This window comes from Ciconia boyciana, chromosome 16 (genome assembly GCF_034638445.1).
Source record: "Ciconia boyciana chromosome 16, ASM3463844v1, whole genome shotgun sequence".
In the NCBI taxonomy this organism is placed as follows: Eukaryota; Metazoa; Chordata; class Aves; order Ciconiiformes; family Ciconiidae; genus Ciconia; species Ciconia boyciana.
The window spans coordinates 1,276,995-1,292,966 of record NC_132949.1 but is presented as its reverse complement, the minus strand read 5'-3'; the positions used below and the strand labels follow the sequence as shown (position 1 = coordinate 1,292,966).

The 15,972-nt window shown below is 61.2% G+C and overlaps 1 protein-coding gene across 4 annotated transcripts in view; it reads right to left on the bottom strand.

The window, feature by feature from the left end:
* BAIAP2 (BAR/IMD domain containing adaptor protein 2) overlaps positions 1 to 15,972 on the bottom strand; it is a 50,528-nt gene that overhangs the window by 2,846 nt on the left and 31,710 nt on the right. Inside the window, exons 7-16 of one of the 4 annotated variants that reach the window (XM_072880756.1) lie at positions 10,471 to 10,623; positions 7,901 to 8,128; positions 7,038 to 7,239; positions 6,299 to 6,500; positions 6,121 to 6,189; positions 5,696 to 5,858; positions 5,337 to 5,435; positions 3,845 to 3,879; positions 1,387 to 1,397; positions 906 to 1,283 (exon numbers count right to left, since the gene is read on the bottom strand). In XM_072880756.1, the coding sequence (XP_072736857.1) occupies positions 1,138 to 1,283; positions 1,387 to 1,397; positions 3,845 to 3,879; positions 5,337 to 5,435; positions 5,696 to 5,858; positions 6,121 to 6,189; positions 6,299 to 6,500; positions 7,038 to 7,239; positions 7,901 to 8,128; positions 10,471 to 10,623 (1,308 nt within the window). In that variant the 3' untranslated portion in view covers positions 906 to 1,137. Of the gene's footprint in view, positions 1 to 905; positions 1,284 to 1,386; positions 1,398 to 3,103; positions 3,218 to 3,844; positions 3,880 to 5,336; positions 5,436 to 5,695; positions 5,859 to 6,120; positions 6,190 to 6,298; positions 6,501 to 7,037; positions 7,240 to 7,900; positions 8,129 to 10,470; positions 10,624 to 15,972 lie in introns of those variants that run through there. The other 3 variants (XM_072880754.1, XM_072880755.1, XM_072880753.1) reach the window with 3 other exon arrangements.

Below are 15,972 nucleotides of genomic sequence, written 5' to 3'. Positions count from 1 at the left end.
GGCAAGGGCCCTGCGCCTGCACCAGCGAGCCCCACTCGGCCCCTGGTGCTGCCACATCCCCGCACGCCGGGTCCCACGGCCGGGCCACCGGCAGGTCTCCCCCATGGGACACAACCCGGCCGTCCCGAGACAGGGGTGCAGGTAAAGCACCAGCAAGACAAACATGAACGTGGGGTTAAGCCACAGAAGGAGCAGCCATGGTTACCGGCTACCTCCGCCTGGACCCGGGCAGCTTTGGGACGGCCCCGGCCACCTCCCGCGGGGCGGGTGGAGGGGGCTCGGGCCCCCTGGCCCCCCGGGAAGGGCACTTGCTGCCTCCTTCGGCCGCTCTCCCCTGCCATCTCTCACCTCTCCAATGCTCTTCTGCTTTCCTCAAAAGATAAATGGCTTTTGCTTAAAAATAGGGTAATTAATTTCCCACCTAATTAATGCAGATTCTTAGATCGCTTTTCCCGCCAGGATGCCAAAATAGATTCTCAGGACTGGAGGGAGAGGAAAGGTTGCTTTGATGAGTCACCAGGGGTTATTATTTAACTATTTTTGTTCTGGCAGAGAAGAGCCATTGGGATGGGAGCCCGCAGCTCCGGCAGCCACGGGAAAACCAGCTCACGGATCAAAGAGAAACAGGGAAGGGGCCCTCCTGGGCTCTGCAATGCCGGCGAGGGGGGTCTCGGCTCCTGGGGATATTCCTCCATCCCTGCCCTGGGGCCACGGCCGGGGTTGGGATGAGGAGGCTCCTGAGACGTGTCCCCAGGGTGGTCTACAAGCAAAAGAAGCTGCTCAAAAAACTTGACATTAGTGAGGATCAGCTCTGTCCCCATAGGAAAGGGCTGGGGACGGCGATGCAGCGACTAGGCGCCGGTGGGACAGCAGACACCGGAGACCTACAACCAAAGAGGCTGGTTATGGGGAGCAAGGGAAGCAGCGGGAGCAGCTCAGCGTCCCCTGGGGAAACACAGCCCCAGCAGGCTGCCCGGCACGGCAGCGGTGCGAGGAGCCGTGCAGATGCAGCGCGGTCAGACCGGGAGCTCCCGCCACCAGGATGGGGACAAGCGGTGACCGAGGGAGGGGACGCGCTCGGCTGGGTGCAGGGGGGAAGCAGAGCGGTGGCACCGTCCCCGTGCAGCCCCGCGGCCGTCACCCGCTGCCCAGCGCCAGCGCACCCAGGGCTCGGCCCCCCGAGACAGTCAACTTACTAACTATGGGCAGGGGCACCTCAAAACCTGGCCACTTCAACATCGGGGCTGCAAGGGAAAGAGAAGGCAGGTTGGAGGACATCGGGCCACGCGCCGACCCCTTGACGGGAACAGAAGGTGTTGGTTAAGGAGAGGAACCAGGCTATGAGCCGGCGGCCGCCCCGGTGCGAGAGCCCGCCGGCTGCACCGCACACAGTGCCTCTGGGCAGAGGAAGCAGGAGGAAAAAGAAGAAAAAGGAGGAAAAGTTGTGTTTATTGAGTTGCTGGTGCTGCCCGCCGGCTCCCTGCAAGGAGGGGAAGGAAGGGCACGGCCAGCCGGGGCGCCGGGAGCCACCTGCGGAGAGGAGAAGCCAGGCATGGCGGGGGCTACGGAAGGGAGGGGGGCGGCTTCCTTCCCCCCGGCCTGGCCATCACCGCTTTCCCACCGCCGCCGGGCCGGGAAAGCGCAGCCGCAGCCTCTGCATGCGGTGAAGCGGCAGCAGCAGCAGCAGCCCCTCGAGACACACACGGAGGAGGGACCCGGCCCTTAAACAGTTTTAGCTGCTCCCGCTCAGCAAAGCTGTTTAAAGCCTGCAGGGGCCGAGGGCAGGCAGGCGGCACCCAGGGTCTCCCACGGCCGCCTAATGCCGAGGGGATGGAGAAGGGGGGGAAAAAAAAAAAAAAAAAAAAAGGCATGGCAATGTGCAATGGGCGATGCAGGCGGTGATGGGCAGCACACAGGCACGGCAGCCGAAAAAGACACCGAGGCCCAGCTCAATGCAATAAATAAAACTTTTATTCAAACAATAACTCAGTACAGGGCACATTTCTCTCTGGCTTTTAAAAAAGGTTTTTCAGCACTTTACAATCTCCATACAGGCTTTGCTAGGCTGGGTTTTTTTTTTTCCCCTCTACATTCAGTCATTCAGCATGAAATATCCTGGGTTAAAAATCTTTAGCAAAATTAGGACATTGATGCAGGAGGGTCTTGTTACAATATGCCCATAGGCGAGTATATAAAACAAAAACTTGTCCGTGTGTCTGTCTCTATTGCCCGCAATGTCCCAGTAAACGGGCAGTGTAAGAGGTTTTAAAAATCACATCAGAAAAAGAAAGCATGTACAGCTTTGCGGTGGAGACAGCCACGGGCACTGGAAGGGCTACGGCCGGGCTCGGCGGCGGGAGCGGGACCCCGAGCGCCGACCCAGCAGGGTGGGAGACCCCCAGCCACTGCCGAGCCCCCCGGCGCAGCGGGGGGGCTGCCTCGCTCGAGCCCCGTTTAGGGATGCGAGCGCGTCCTTGGACGGCTCCGCACCAGCCCCCAGCGCTAACATGAGGTAACAATACCTTGCTACAAAAAAAAAAAAAAATTTTTATAAAACAACCAGGAGTAACCCTTCCAGGGGGGCTGCCGGCTGCGCCCCATGGCCGGCGGGACCCCAGCTGAGACACAGCCCTCTCCCCGGGGCGGGAGCTCTGCGCTCTCTGCTTTTCCCAAAGCCGCGGCGGCGGCGGTTGAACGGAAGGGGATCGGGCCGAGGGGGAGGCGCAGGGCTGCTGCCCCCGCGGGAACAGCAGCATCCCGGGCGCGGGCATCCCGGATGCTCGGTAACAGTACGGACACCAGAGGCCATGCATATTTGTTCCAGTCTGGGAGGTTTTGCCCAAGCTCGTGCGAGGCGGCTGGCGCGCGGCCCCAGAGGGGGGATAGCGCATCGCTAACATTCACACAGCAGTACAAACCCGGGTCCCGCTACAGCGTAAACTGCATCCAGGCTGCTTCAAAGCGAGCACAGACTGATCGGCAGTTTCTGCTCTGAAAAGGCTTCAGAAACAAGGGCACTGTGAACACCGGGGAGGGGTGGAGAAGCACCATGGTTTCCTTGAAGATCACAAGAGTTTAAAATCCAAAAGAAGTTGAGAAAGAGAAACGAGGGGGGAAGAAAAAAAGGGGGGAAAGAAGCAGAAAGCTCTTCCAAGCAGCAAGGGGCCGCCGCTAGCCAAGGTGTCCTCACACCGTTGATACCAAACTGCCGCTGCCGCTGCGGAACAAAGCATAGGAGACTGCCAGAGTGGCCGGGACCGCCAGCGCGCGCCGCGAGGCAGCACCGTGCCCGGGAGCCCAGCTCCCCGGCACGGTGCCACGGGGACCGGCAGCAGCACCCCCGCCGCGGAGCGGGGCGGCGAGCTCGACCCCTGCCCGTCACCGCTTTGCTCGCAGCCTGTGCCTGGGGGTTTGGGGTTCATCCCCAAGAGCGAGACGGGGCGGCTCCAAGGCAGAGGGAATGGGGACGGAGGAGCTGCTGGGTGGGAGAAGGTGCCGGGGAAAGACCCCGAGAGCGTGCGTTCTCCGTGGCCTCGCTATCGGGGTGCAAGCCCCAGAGAGGAGGCTGGGGAGACGTGACTCTCTCCGGAGGAGCGCAAGGGGTGCGAGGCTGGGGACGCAAGGGCTGGCCCTGGGACCTGCCCTCCCCAGGAGACGCTGGGTCCCTCCGTGCCCACAGACGAGACCTGCACCGCGTCCTCCACCACACAGCCCCGTCCCAGCACCGCCTGTCCCCCAGGGAGGCTGCGCAGGGACCCCCATGGGGACACGGCACCACGGCTTCACCCAGAGCCAACACCAACAGTTCACTTTCAGGTAACGTGACAGGAAGGTTCAGTCTTACCTGCTGACGGACCTCGTCCCGTAGTCATCGAGACCCTGCGGAGAGGAGGGGAGGAAGCACGGTGAGGGGTGGGGGACATGGGCTGTGCCCATTCAGGTGCCACTGGAGGGTCACACCAACAGACCAAACTGCATTGGGACCCAGGGATGCCGGGGCTGAGAGCCAATGCATTTGGAGAGGAAAGGGAGATATGGAGATGATTTAAATGGGATTTAGACAGCAGAGAGTAAAGTTGCACCACTCTCTTCGGAGCAGGACTTTATTCTGGCAAGACAAGGGAAAGCAACAGCCGGGAGAGCCCCAGTCTGCTCTGTCCAGCCCCACCGCGGTACAGAGCTCCAGCCACTTTCGAGATGCGAGACGCTCGAAAAGGGACCAAACAAGTCTGAGACACCAGTGAAATGTTCTGTGGAAAGAGGTGTTTGTCTGTATTAACTCCCACCAGAAACCCACAGGGTTTTGGACCATTTTCTCCTTCAGCCTGTACTGAACAGCCTTGGCAGGGAAGGATTGGAGTGGTCCAAGGAGCAGACGGGGACCGGGCTTGGAGGACATCCCTTAAGGACCTCGCTTCCCCAGGCAAGGACCTGCCCTGGGATACGGCCACGGAGCAGCTCTGCTCTCCGTGACAGACATGGGACCGCTCTGGGAAGGAGTGGGAGTCGCTGGTCTCCGAGCTGGCCATGCACCTGGGATCAGAGGCCCACGCTCCCACCGTCCCAGGAACGCTCCCAATCACGAAACCCCAAATCCAGCAGCAAACCCTGCTGGGAAAACCCAGCAAACAGCACGGGGGCTGTGCCCTGCAGAGAGGACCAGACCCCGGCTGGAGCTGCTGCCTCTCCGGAGCCAAAGGGTCGGGTGCTGTATGGCCGCCTCTCCCCCTCCTCATCCTCTCCCCGTGTGCCAGCACGTGCCGAGCGCTCCAGGGAAGCCAACGCGGCTCATCCCACCACACTCGTTCTGGCAGGGAAGCCCCACGCGAGCGGCTCCTGGGTTAAGCTGATCTTGTCCACGCATGCATCCTCCTCAACACGTTGTCTGAGAAACCCCGTGCTCGTTTTTGACAACCGCCGGAGCCCTGGACGGGGTCTGCCCCAGCCCCGCACACTCACTCCAGCGTTCCCACGGGACCGTCACTGGCTTGAATTGGCACGTGCCAGAGAAAACGCTTCCAGCTGCCTGTGAACAGCTCGTTTCTGGTGGGAGGCTCCCATGGAGTTGGCAACTGTTGTCCTTTGGGGGTTTACGGTGCCGTTTTGTGCCATTCGCTCCCCGTGCCTTGCCCGTTCCGCCTAAGCGAGCCAAACCGGCTGGTCCTCCCTGCCCGCTGCTCTCCTCTCCCGCCGCCGCCCTGCATCCCCCATCCCTTCTCCCCCAGGAGAGATGCTCAACAGGAGACGGGGCCCCGGGCAAAGCACACAGGTCACCAGGCAAAAACGGCCAACTGCCCGTAAATCCCAAGGGAAACATTGCGTGCGTTCGGACTTACAGCTGTCGACCTAGCGTAAGGCTTGTAGTGAGCGGAGGGTGGTTGGCAGAGGCCACTGGAATAGTCTTTAATTGCACAACCATAGGGCATTAGGTAGTCCTACAAACAACGAACACAGGTTGGAGAGCAGCCCTCCTTCACCCACGCGCCGTCTACACCATGCCAGGACTGAGAACACGCTTTAACGCATTTCATCCTTCTGCTTTAAAACCACGGGCGAGACGGAGACGCCGCAGACACCCGGGCCACCGTACGCAGGGCTCCAGCAGGGAATAACGTCCGGGGCTTTGCTCAAGCATCTCCCATTTATAAGAGTCCCCCCCGGAGCGGGAGAAGGCCCCGCTGCCCCGCGGGCTCACCTGGGAGAAGGCGGGCACGGCCACGCTGTACGGCCTCTGCTTGAAGGTGTTAACGCCTTGCGCTGGGAAGGCTTGGGAGGCCATGCCGTAGTCGGGTGGCGGGATGGCAATGTCGTCTTTGTCCAGCAAGTTGCCGGTGCTGCTGCTCTTCCCTGGCTGCAGGCTGGGTGGGGGGGACCCAAAGCAGAGGCATCAGCACCAGCCCACCCCAGGCTGAGACCCCCAGGCTGCCCGTCCACCCACGGCAGGGGACCCCACGGCCAAAGCCCCCCCCAGGCCAGCTACCCCCTGCCTGTGCTGGGAGTTATTCCCAACGGCGTGCACCGTGTCCGGAGAAGCGGAGTATTCCCATCCCAAGCCCACAAGCCTGCCCTGGGAGGGGTGCAGGGACCCACCCGGCACGGCACCCGGCACGATGCTCCTACCTCGCGTGGACCCGCTCGCTGCCATCGCTGTCGAGGACCCGTGTGTAGGAGAAAGGAAACCAGCCCCTCCTGAAAGGCAAAGGCAGGGGATGAAGCCAAACCCACGTTTATTCGTGGAGGGTCCAGAAGAGGCTGCGCCCGGGGTGCAGCGGTTTGTGGGAACAGCCACGGCACTCACATTTTTGTTTTCTCGCTCTCTCCGTAATGCCAGCCGTCCCTGGCCTCCGGCACCAGCAGCGTGATGAGGTCACCCTCCTTGAAGCTCAGGAGGGTGCTGTTATCTCCGGCAGCGTGAGAGAAAATGGCCTGCACCCTTGTCCTGCCGTTCCTCTCGAGCCCTGCGGCCATGGAGCTGGAGCGCGGCAGCGTCTTGTTTTCGGCTGGTGGGAGAGAGACACCAACGAGTGCCCCAGGTCCTTCACCCTGCGGCCAAACCCAGGCACAGGTAGGGGCAGGTCCCCGACCTTCCTTATTTTACCCTGGGTGCCAATAAAACCTTCAGTATTCGACTCACGCCTTCCCCCTTAACGAGCGGGATCAGAGCAGCGGCTCTTGGCATCGCCCACCAGCCGTGGCAAAGGGAACAGCCTCCCTACGTGAGATTCCTCACAATTTTCCTCCTGGAAATCCTGTCCGTGGGCTGAAAGCCCACCCAGCCAAACCTCACCCAGCCGAAGCTGCGGCACAGCCTGGCTCCGCTCGTTTCCTGACCCCAGGTCCAGAGGCACGAGCGGTGCCTGAGGCCGGAGGGATGCTGCCGGTCGCTGCCCCGTCACCAACGGCATCCCCGAGAACCCTGCTCACCGCGGCTGCGACCGGCCCCTGCTGAATGCTCCCCGCGGGCAGCGCCCGGCACAGCCAGCACCACGGCACCCCGGGAGCCCCCGGAGCAGAGAACAGGGAGGACTAAGCCTCACCTGATGCGTAGCTGTTTTTCGGTGGCACGTTTTTGCGAACTGGGAGTGTATTGGAGTAAGAGTCACTCAGCTGCTTCTGAGGCTGGGGAGGAGATAAAGATTTGGGCTGTGCTGGCTTCATCTCAGACCAGTGGTTGTACCCGTCACTGTCTGGGCCTGAGACTCCATTCATCACCGGCATGGCCTCCTGTGCCGACATGCGCTACGGAGAGAGGAGGGGGGGGGAAGACGGGGAACGTCTTCATTAGGGCGTCCCGCTGCAGCTCCTGTAGCGGGACGCAGCTCCAGGGACGGCGGCTCGCAGCAGACCAGAGCTTCAGCCTCTTGGGTTTAGTTCCCCACCTGAGACAAACTGCTCCGGGGGGAGCAGTGGGGTCACCTCTATGGTATTTTACTGTTCCAAGCTGCGTTGCACCCAGTAAATCCCTCCTGAGCTCTACTGCTCAGCTCATGCCCCCGCATCGGGGGGGAGACCCTTTTCCAAAGGGTTTTTCATCCCGTGGGTCACCCCAAGCACCTTCTCCCGTGGGTACTGGGGTACCTTGGTTCAGCCCCACAGCTCTGGGACCAGCCCGGCCAGGCGAGTCCTGCTCGGGGGTTCCCCAAAACGTCCCCCCCCCGGGAGCCCCTGCAGCTCCTGCCCCTCTGGAGCTCAGCAACCCGGGACGGGACGGGCTGCCCATCGCCATGCCAGGCTCCTTCCCTCATCCCAGGGCAGCGTGCGCACGGAGCCGCCCATCCCTGCGCATCAATGACAATCCAGGAAAAGGCAACTTGCTGAGGACAACGGTGACATCGGCCCAGGCTCATCCCTCCAGCTTTGCTCAGAAGGGCAGGACAGCTTCCACCACAGAGATACTTACTCCTACAAAAGGTGCCAGCTCCGGGGGGACAGGGAGAGGTTTGGCACCAGGGATGGGGTCAGAGATGATGAGGTTGGATTTAGATGTAGACAGAGGGCTGGGCATAATGGTGCCATTGCTGCTGGCAGCCATCTGCTGCATCAGCTGTATGGCGCGGTCCGGGATCTTGTTGGGATCCGAGCAGGACTGCTGCCACAGCGGCAGCTTCTGCGTCAGCATCTCCTTCCCCTGCAACAGAGAGAAATGAGGCGTGAGGGCACAGGGGTGCGGGAAAACCCACCCAGCTCTGCACCCCTCCTCGGGCAGCACTGCACGGAGCCGGAGCCGGGCCACAAGATTGATCAACTCTGTGCATGGCACGGACGAGATAAAACACAGGGACTTACTGCTTCCAGGCTCTGACGGCAGCTGAGCCGGGAAGGTATTACGAAAAATGGAAAGGAGAGCAGGAAAAGGTGATTCATCTCCCCAGGTTATTCCGAGATATCCCACGCGGGGCAGCTCCAGGAGCAGAGGGGCTGCAGGAAGCCGGGCAGGGTGCTGGGCTCAGTGAGAACAGCACCGCTCGACCGAGCAAAGAAATAAAACCTGACCAAAGGCTCAGCCATAGGACGCGCAGCGCGCAGTCGTACCCTGTGCCGTCACCCAGGTCCTAAGGGATGAGCTTCACGCTTAGGGCTGCTCAGCCCCGACAGCCTCTGGCCCCACCACCCTGCAGCTAAACCCCGCTGTTCCCTGCCCACGGGCAGGACCTGCAGCCATCCACCGCTGTGCTCCGAGCCGAGGAGAAAGGGGAAGAAAAAAAAAAGAAAAAAAGACGGAGATAAACTTGCCCTTATTCAGCTCACACGCCCATGCCGCGTGAGCGAGTGTCCCATCGTGTGACTCTCCGAGGGAGGAGATGTCCCAGCCCACCCCGAGGTCACTCCCCAGCCAAGCACCACGCAGACCCGCAGCCACCTGCCCCAACACCTCCCCGGGAAACGCGCCGTGAAGAGCTGCGGAGGAGCGGCTCCGGCAAGCCCGATGGCTAGCTCGCCCGCCAGCTCGCCCCACAGCAGAGCCGCACGGCAGAGGGTGACCCGACGCCTCCGCATGGCTTCGCAACCAGCCTCACCCCGAGACGACTGGGTCCCTACGTATCAAGAACCCCTCTAAAGCCAATTTCAGAGTCCCAGAACACTTCCCCGCTATCGGCCACCGGCTCCAGCCGAGGCGCAGCCTCGCCACCCAGGCTGCGGCCGCTGCCAGCATCCTCCGGGAGCCGCAGGCAGCAGCGGGACGGCGTTTTTAGCCGGCAAGGCCCACGCTGGCTGCCGGGCCGGTGCAGGGCCGGGCGCCCACGTCACACGTATGCCCACCCTGCTCTGGACCAGCCGCCCGCAGAGTCCCTCTTGCAAAACCACCCTCCGCGCGCCGCTGCGAGAAGCTTTCGGTTTCACTGTGCCATGGCCGTGCTGCAAGTGCCAGCACCCTCGTGCTTGCCGACCCCCCCATCCCCGGGGGGGGGAATTCTTCCCTCCTGCACTAAGGAGAAGTTCACATATGCCGAGCATCGATCCAGCCCGCAGCGCGGCGCGAGGACGGCACTGACTAATCCAAACTCCTTCTCCTGCTTCCCGGTGCCAAGCGCGGCGGTGACAGATGGGTGCTGCGAGCAACGGGGGGTGGCGGCGGGTAACAACCAGAACGGGAGCGGGAGGCTGCGGGAGCAGTGCCGGCGTTCCCAGCCCTCGTCCGGATGGATTCCGCTCTGGACCAGGGCAGGGGGCTGCTGCTCCCCATGCCGGCAGGCAGCAGCTCCGGCCCCCAGCCCAGGAAACGTGGGCTGCCTGGGAACGGGGAAGAGAGCGTTTGGAGCAGCAGGTTAATCTCTGGTTTAATCCCACCCTTTACTAAGGCCAGGGGGTGCCGGGGTGCCAGGTGGGCAGCGCTGCTCCGACTCCGAGCAGGAACGGCGCTGCTTTGCATTTCTTCTGCTTTTGCAAATCGTGAGCTGCTGCACGAGGAAGCTGGCGAACCTCTGCCAGGGCAGAGCCCTTGGATCTCGGCGACCCCGACGTGCAGGAGAGGCAAACACGGCCCCGTCCGCCTACCGCGAGCTCTTCCACACAGAAGTTGCACCGCGGAGGGGCTGGCACCGCCTGGGCGAGCCGGCCGGCCGGATGTGCTGCCAGGCTCTGCCCTCACCACCGCCATGCTGGCACTCGAGCAAACCACGGTTGGTCTCGTCTACCTTGTGCGCCCAGAAGCTGCTTTGAAATGCAGAGCAGCACCCATGGGAGACGTGCCCCCCCGTCAGAGGAAGGCCAGCTCGGGGTGCAGCCGGGAAGCAGCCCTGCCTCTGCCGTGGGTCACCCACTGGTATATTCCCCCTCCTCTGCCCCCCAAGCCGCAAGGGCTGCTCAGCTGTGGCTTTCAGGGTGTTCAGGGTGTCAGTGTTCAGGGTGTCAGATAGGCAACGGCTGGTGACAGGAGCATCCGCCCGGTGACAGGGCAGCCGGGGACCCGCAGACCAGTGGCCGCAGGAGCACGGCAGCAGACCAGCAGCTCCAGCGGGGCCAACTCACCTTGGCATGGTAGGTGATCGCGCTCTTGGCTACTGCGCATTGCTTCTCCACCAGGAAGCAGAACCGTCTCCTCTCTTCCGTGAGAGCCGTCTTATAGCCGTCGGAGACATAGTTTTCCAGCTCGCCTTGCTTGTTGCTGATGGCTTCGATGTACTAGAATGGAAAGAGAAGCAGAGAGGTGGCCGCCTTCGCCGCTTTGCCCACCGAGCGCCTGCCCCTCCGTGCACAGGGTAGGGGATGCCACAGCATCCTCCGGAGAGGGGTCGGCGGCGTGGCCGCGGGGCAGCCGGCAGGCAGGGTGCCCACGGGGTGCCCCCCCCAGCACAGGACACGCACACGTGTGCCTGCGTGGCCCCTCCAACCCGCCCTTACTCATCGGAGCCCCCCCCACGCAGAGGCGCTGACTCAGCGCACGGGCTGGGAGCCGTGCGGGCGGCGGGACGAGCTGTACTGCGTGCAGCCGCCCTCTCACCAAACGGGCACCCGAGCCGTGCCGAGGCACTCGCACTGGCGGCGGAGGTGGCGGAGGCCGGGGAGGTGGCGGAGGCCGGGGAGGTTGCCACAGTCCTTGCCCCGATCCCCCAGGGCTGGTGACAGCCCCCCCGCGGTCCCCTGCTCGTTCCCATCCCTGCCGGGCACCGCAGCGCACAAACCACCGTGAAACCCAGCCCAGGGTGAACACCTCCGGCGCCTCCTCCGCTGCCGGCGTCTTTGCCGAATCACTGCTTGCTGCCCATCGCTGCCTGCGAGGACGGGCAGGGCCGTGCTGCCGGGGGCCGCAGCGGGGACAGCACGCGAACCCCTCCGACGCACACAACCATCAGCAACGCTAAAACTACCGGCAGCGCTTTCAGTTGGCATTTGCCAGTCAGCCGCACGGTAAGCGGTGCAGGGGACAGGCGCATGGTGCCAGGGCAGGGCAGCGCTGCACGCTGGCGCAGCGCTCCCTGCCCGGCCGCAAGCAGCGAGGAGACTGCCGGGGCGGCTGTTCCTGGGTGCCGCACCCTGGGGCTGCGCAGACGCCAGGGCCGCTGCCAGTGCCGGGCAGAGATGCCGCAGACGTGGCAGCGGGAGGCTCCTCTGCTGGCACGGGCTCCTGCTCTACCTACGGGACTTCTGCCAGCACGGCTGCGCCACACAGGGCTTTGCCAGCGCCATACGGGGCACGGAAGCAGCACGGGGGGCTGGGCTGGGGTAACCCAGCCGCTCAGGCTGATCCACGCGATGCAAATGGGAGGGCTTCAGCGCAACGCCGGGGACTGCAGGGCTGCTGCTCGGCCACACCATCGGCATCCCTGAGCACGGAGGGTGTGAGATGTCCCCAGCTCCCCGAACCAGCCGCTTCCCCTCCCTCAGCGCCCTCGCGATGTCCCCAGCTCCTCCGCAAGGAGCTTCCACCCTTGATGCGGCACTGGGAGAGCAGAGACCGAGCCTCCAAGAGGAGCATCTCTCCCGCCCATCGCCGTCCTGCCCTGCAACACCTCGTTGCCACCAGCTCTTCCCCAGGACAGCAGCACCACGCCGAAAAGCCACAAGCAGCCGCGCAGACCAGGCACTGCTAGACCCGCTTCAGAAAGTCTGAGCTTCCCTGAGAAGGGAATTAAACTGGAAATTCAGGGCCCAAAGCAGCTTTACTTCTTTCTTCATGTTTAACAGTTATTTTTAGCATGCTACAATATTTATCAGCAGACACATAAAATGGAACAAACCTCACCAAAGCAGTGCGATTAAGTGACATCCCAGACTTCAAAGGGGGCTTATTTCAGAGGTGGAGCTCCTACCGCTCCCACCCTGCTCTGAGCATCCTCCCTCGAGAGCAAACCCTGCGCAGAGCTCGTGCTGGTCCCAGCAGGTTTTGGGTCTCCCCCCAGGCACCAACACGGATGGGGGAAAGGGGATCAGTGAGAAATGGCTAAAAACCCAGCTTGCAACCAACAACCCTGTCTCAATGAGAATTTTTTTTTCCCCCAACTGAGAAAATCCAGTGCAAACACTCATGCTTAGGAACAGAAATAAGTGAAGGAAACTGAGCTGACGCCATTGGGTGCAGAAACAGAAATAATGGAGGTACGCGCATCACCCCCAGGCCAAGCTCAGGGAGAGCTGAGCCGGACCGGGGCTGGCAGGGACACAGGGGAGGGCACCGGGAAAGCTGGCAGGCGGCCGGGCCGTGCCGGCAGCAGGCACAGAGGCACCGGGAAGAGGCGGCAGCGGTCCTGGGCATGTGCTGGCGGCGGTGGGAGGACGCGCTCAGCGCGAGTGGGGAAAGCATCGCTCCCGTGGAGTGGGCTCGGGACAGAGGCGCTACCGGCAGCACGCCGCCTCCTCCCAGGTATTATTAGCCCTGGGAACAGCACAGGGACAGAGCCCAGAGGCATCAGCTTGGCAGCAGCGACAGGGAGCCGGGAGGGAAGGACGTCCCAGCACCAAGCGGGAGAGCCCCCGGCTCACCCAGGGTCCGGTGCCCCGACCCCTCCATCACAGCCCTGCTACGCACAGGACGGACCGAGCCCCTCTGTCCCCACACCCCTGCACCACGGGCAGCTCCCCAAAAAGTTTCCTTCACTTCTGTCCGGAGGGAAGCGGCAGGACAACGCTCCCCCTCCTGCGGAGCCCCGTTTCTGGAAGGAAAGCGCAACCCTGACAGCACCTGAAATAGCAGGAGGGCGGGAGCAAGCGCGGACCCCGACACCCTAAACTCATCCTGCTTAATTTACTAACTGGGCCATGAAGAACGAGAAGGTGAGGAGTGAAATGAGTCCACCTCCGGCTAATTTAGTTCAGTAGCACAAGGAGCATCCCACGGCGATTCAGGTTTCCCCATACAATAGCCATCCCCAGGGCAGACACAGCCGTGCCCCGGCTACGGCGGGGGGGCAGGAGTCAGCTCTACTCCCAAACACACCGTACACCGCGATGGGAGGCAGGGAAATCCTTCCTTATCTTAGCAACAGTAGATTTTCAGTTTTAATCATGACTTAAATACGCAAGTTAAAGCCTTATTTACATCCCTGATTTCAATCTTGTTTTGCAAGTATACTTTTAATTATTTCACTAAAGAAAGGCTTGTCTTAATGGCTGCAGCCAGTTAGAACATGTTGATTTGCAGAGAGCCTATACTCTAAATTTAGTATTCTCAGTGCTTTTAATACTTTATGTAAATATGCCTGATGTGCCATTGATTTATTCAGAGCCTTGATTTTTTACACGTTATTACATTACAAAATGGCGAGCAACGCTTCTTGTTCACTAGACAGTTTTCATTTTGGATTTGCTCAAAATGACAATGGGCTTTCAAATAATGCATAGAAAGACAATTTAAATAAGAACCTTGCTAAATACGCCAGATGCACAGGGAAAAAAGTAATGCGCAAAGCACGATGGAAGATCTCGCTACTGCATGTCAAGGAGAAGCACCGTCTTTAATCAGCGAGCGGTGCTTTACCCGCAGCCAGGTGCCCATCAGGCTCACGGCTGCCGCTCGTGTCCCCTTTCCGCGGGGACGGACGGGGATCCTGCAGCCACCCTGCATTTCGAACCCCGGCCAAACACATTTCTCAGCTTGACACAACCTGACAACCGGTGGAAGGGCCAGGGGCCGGTGCCTCCCCGCCAGCCCCGGTGCGTCCGGGCTCTGCGGCTCGGCAGCATCCTCTCCAGGAGCTCACCGACAAGCACATGCTGCTCCAGTGATGCGTCTTAAATTCAGACCTTGATTTAGGCTGTCAGCTTCAAGTTCGGATTTTAAGCATTGTCTAAATAAAAGTCCCAGTTTAAAGGAGGAAAAAAAACCCCAACATTTGTGGCCTGAGCACCCGAGGGGGCAGGGAGCCGGCCAGGGCGGTGCTTGCGGTGGTCACGGCATGCCGAAAGCCAGAGCACGTGCCGGAGCCACCCAACAGCTCCAGAAACCTTTTCTGGGTTTCTAGGTTGGAGAGGCCTCAAATAACTCCCCCGTCCCCCCCCCACCTCCCGAACACATCCACTTCCAATTCACCGGGAGCTGCTGACCTAATTAGCGATGTCGGCACGCGGCGGCGCTGGGCGCAGCTGGGGAAAGGGTTTGGTTTAAGATGCTGCCGTGGCTCGGGGCAGGAGCCGGTAGAGCGAGGGCTCCTGCCTGGCCCAGGGTCCAGGTCCGGGGCAGAGCGAGGGCTCCTGCCAGCAGTCCCGGGACGGGGAGCCCTGGCTGCCGAGGCGGTGGTGGCTCAGCCGGGGACCCACCGGTTCAACCCCTCCTGGCTGCCCGATGCCCGGGGGAGACGAGCAACGCTGGAATAAAGCTTGGCCACGCTGGGTCCAGCCAAAGCTGGGCAATCTCCACGCAGAAGCCAGACCAAGTTACCCCAACGGGTCAGATGGTAAATTAGGAACAAGAAAACATGAAAGAGGAAACAAGATGCTGCAAAGTCCCCAGCTCAAACAGCCGCTGTCATCCCTGGCACAGAAAAGCCAGGGCACACAAAGGCCCTGCCGCTTACAGTAACATCTTCCCAATGCACTCCCAAGCTGACAGCTAGAGGTGTGAAGATGAAAAAGCATCCAAGAAATGTCAAGACCCGAGCTCTTTTCAAGCGCACGCTGCCGTCAGCGTAGTTAGCGCAGGTGACACAGCAACATCATGACTGAACTTCAGTCGAGCCTTTAATAACCACAGAGCCCTACTGGAAAAAAAGGAGTTCAAACCGCTCTATCCAAGTCGACAACATGCAAAACCGTTCGGAATATGAGCCGAGGGCAGGGCTAACGCACTGAGCACAACTGCAGAAATCAGCCGTACAGATCTTTATTGGTGATCAGATGCGTCTGCCACTGCTGAGCGAGGATCAGCCGCAGGGACAAGAGGGACCAACAGCAGGCAGCAAGGCTGCCTTGCAGGAGGCACCAGCTACCCACGCTGGACGCAGCTGTCGCATGTTTTGAGACCAGAAAGCCGGTAACGCCGCAAAGGGAGCGTGCGGTGGGCATGCTTCTAGCCGGCATCAGGAGAGATGCAGAGCAGGGAGAGGACCCTGCCTCCACACCGGCTCCAAACACCGGGCTCTCGTCCCAGGGAGGGATGGATCGGGAACAGCAGCACAGAGCAGCGGGGAAAAGACACAAAGGAAAGAGAAGGGAAGGGAGAGGACTCTGTGAGCTGTGCTGAACCGATGCGGCAGGCTGAAATACCTGGAAGGAGTAAACACCAAGAGAAGGGAGGATTTATTTAGGGAACCACAAGGGAGAATAATTAGAAAGTAATGGGATAAAATAAGAAGTTAGGCTGATTAACAGAGGAAGAGCATCTAAGCTGTGGAATAGCCTCATGGAAAAACAGCTGAAACCCTACCACAGCATATAGCAAAATGGAGGAAAACAAGAAGCCCAGGGATCCTCGGCCGCGACAGCTCCTGGGGAAGGAGACAGCTTTTCCTCATTCCCAGAATTTGCTCCTTCCATGGAAGCTGGTGGACGCTGGAGCAGCATCGGGGGAGTCACCGTCCCCTCCCGGCTCCCTCCTGG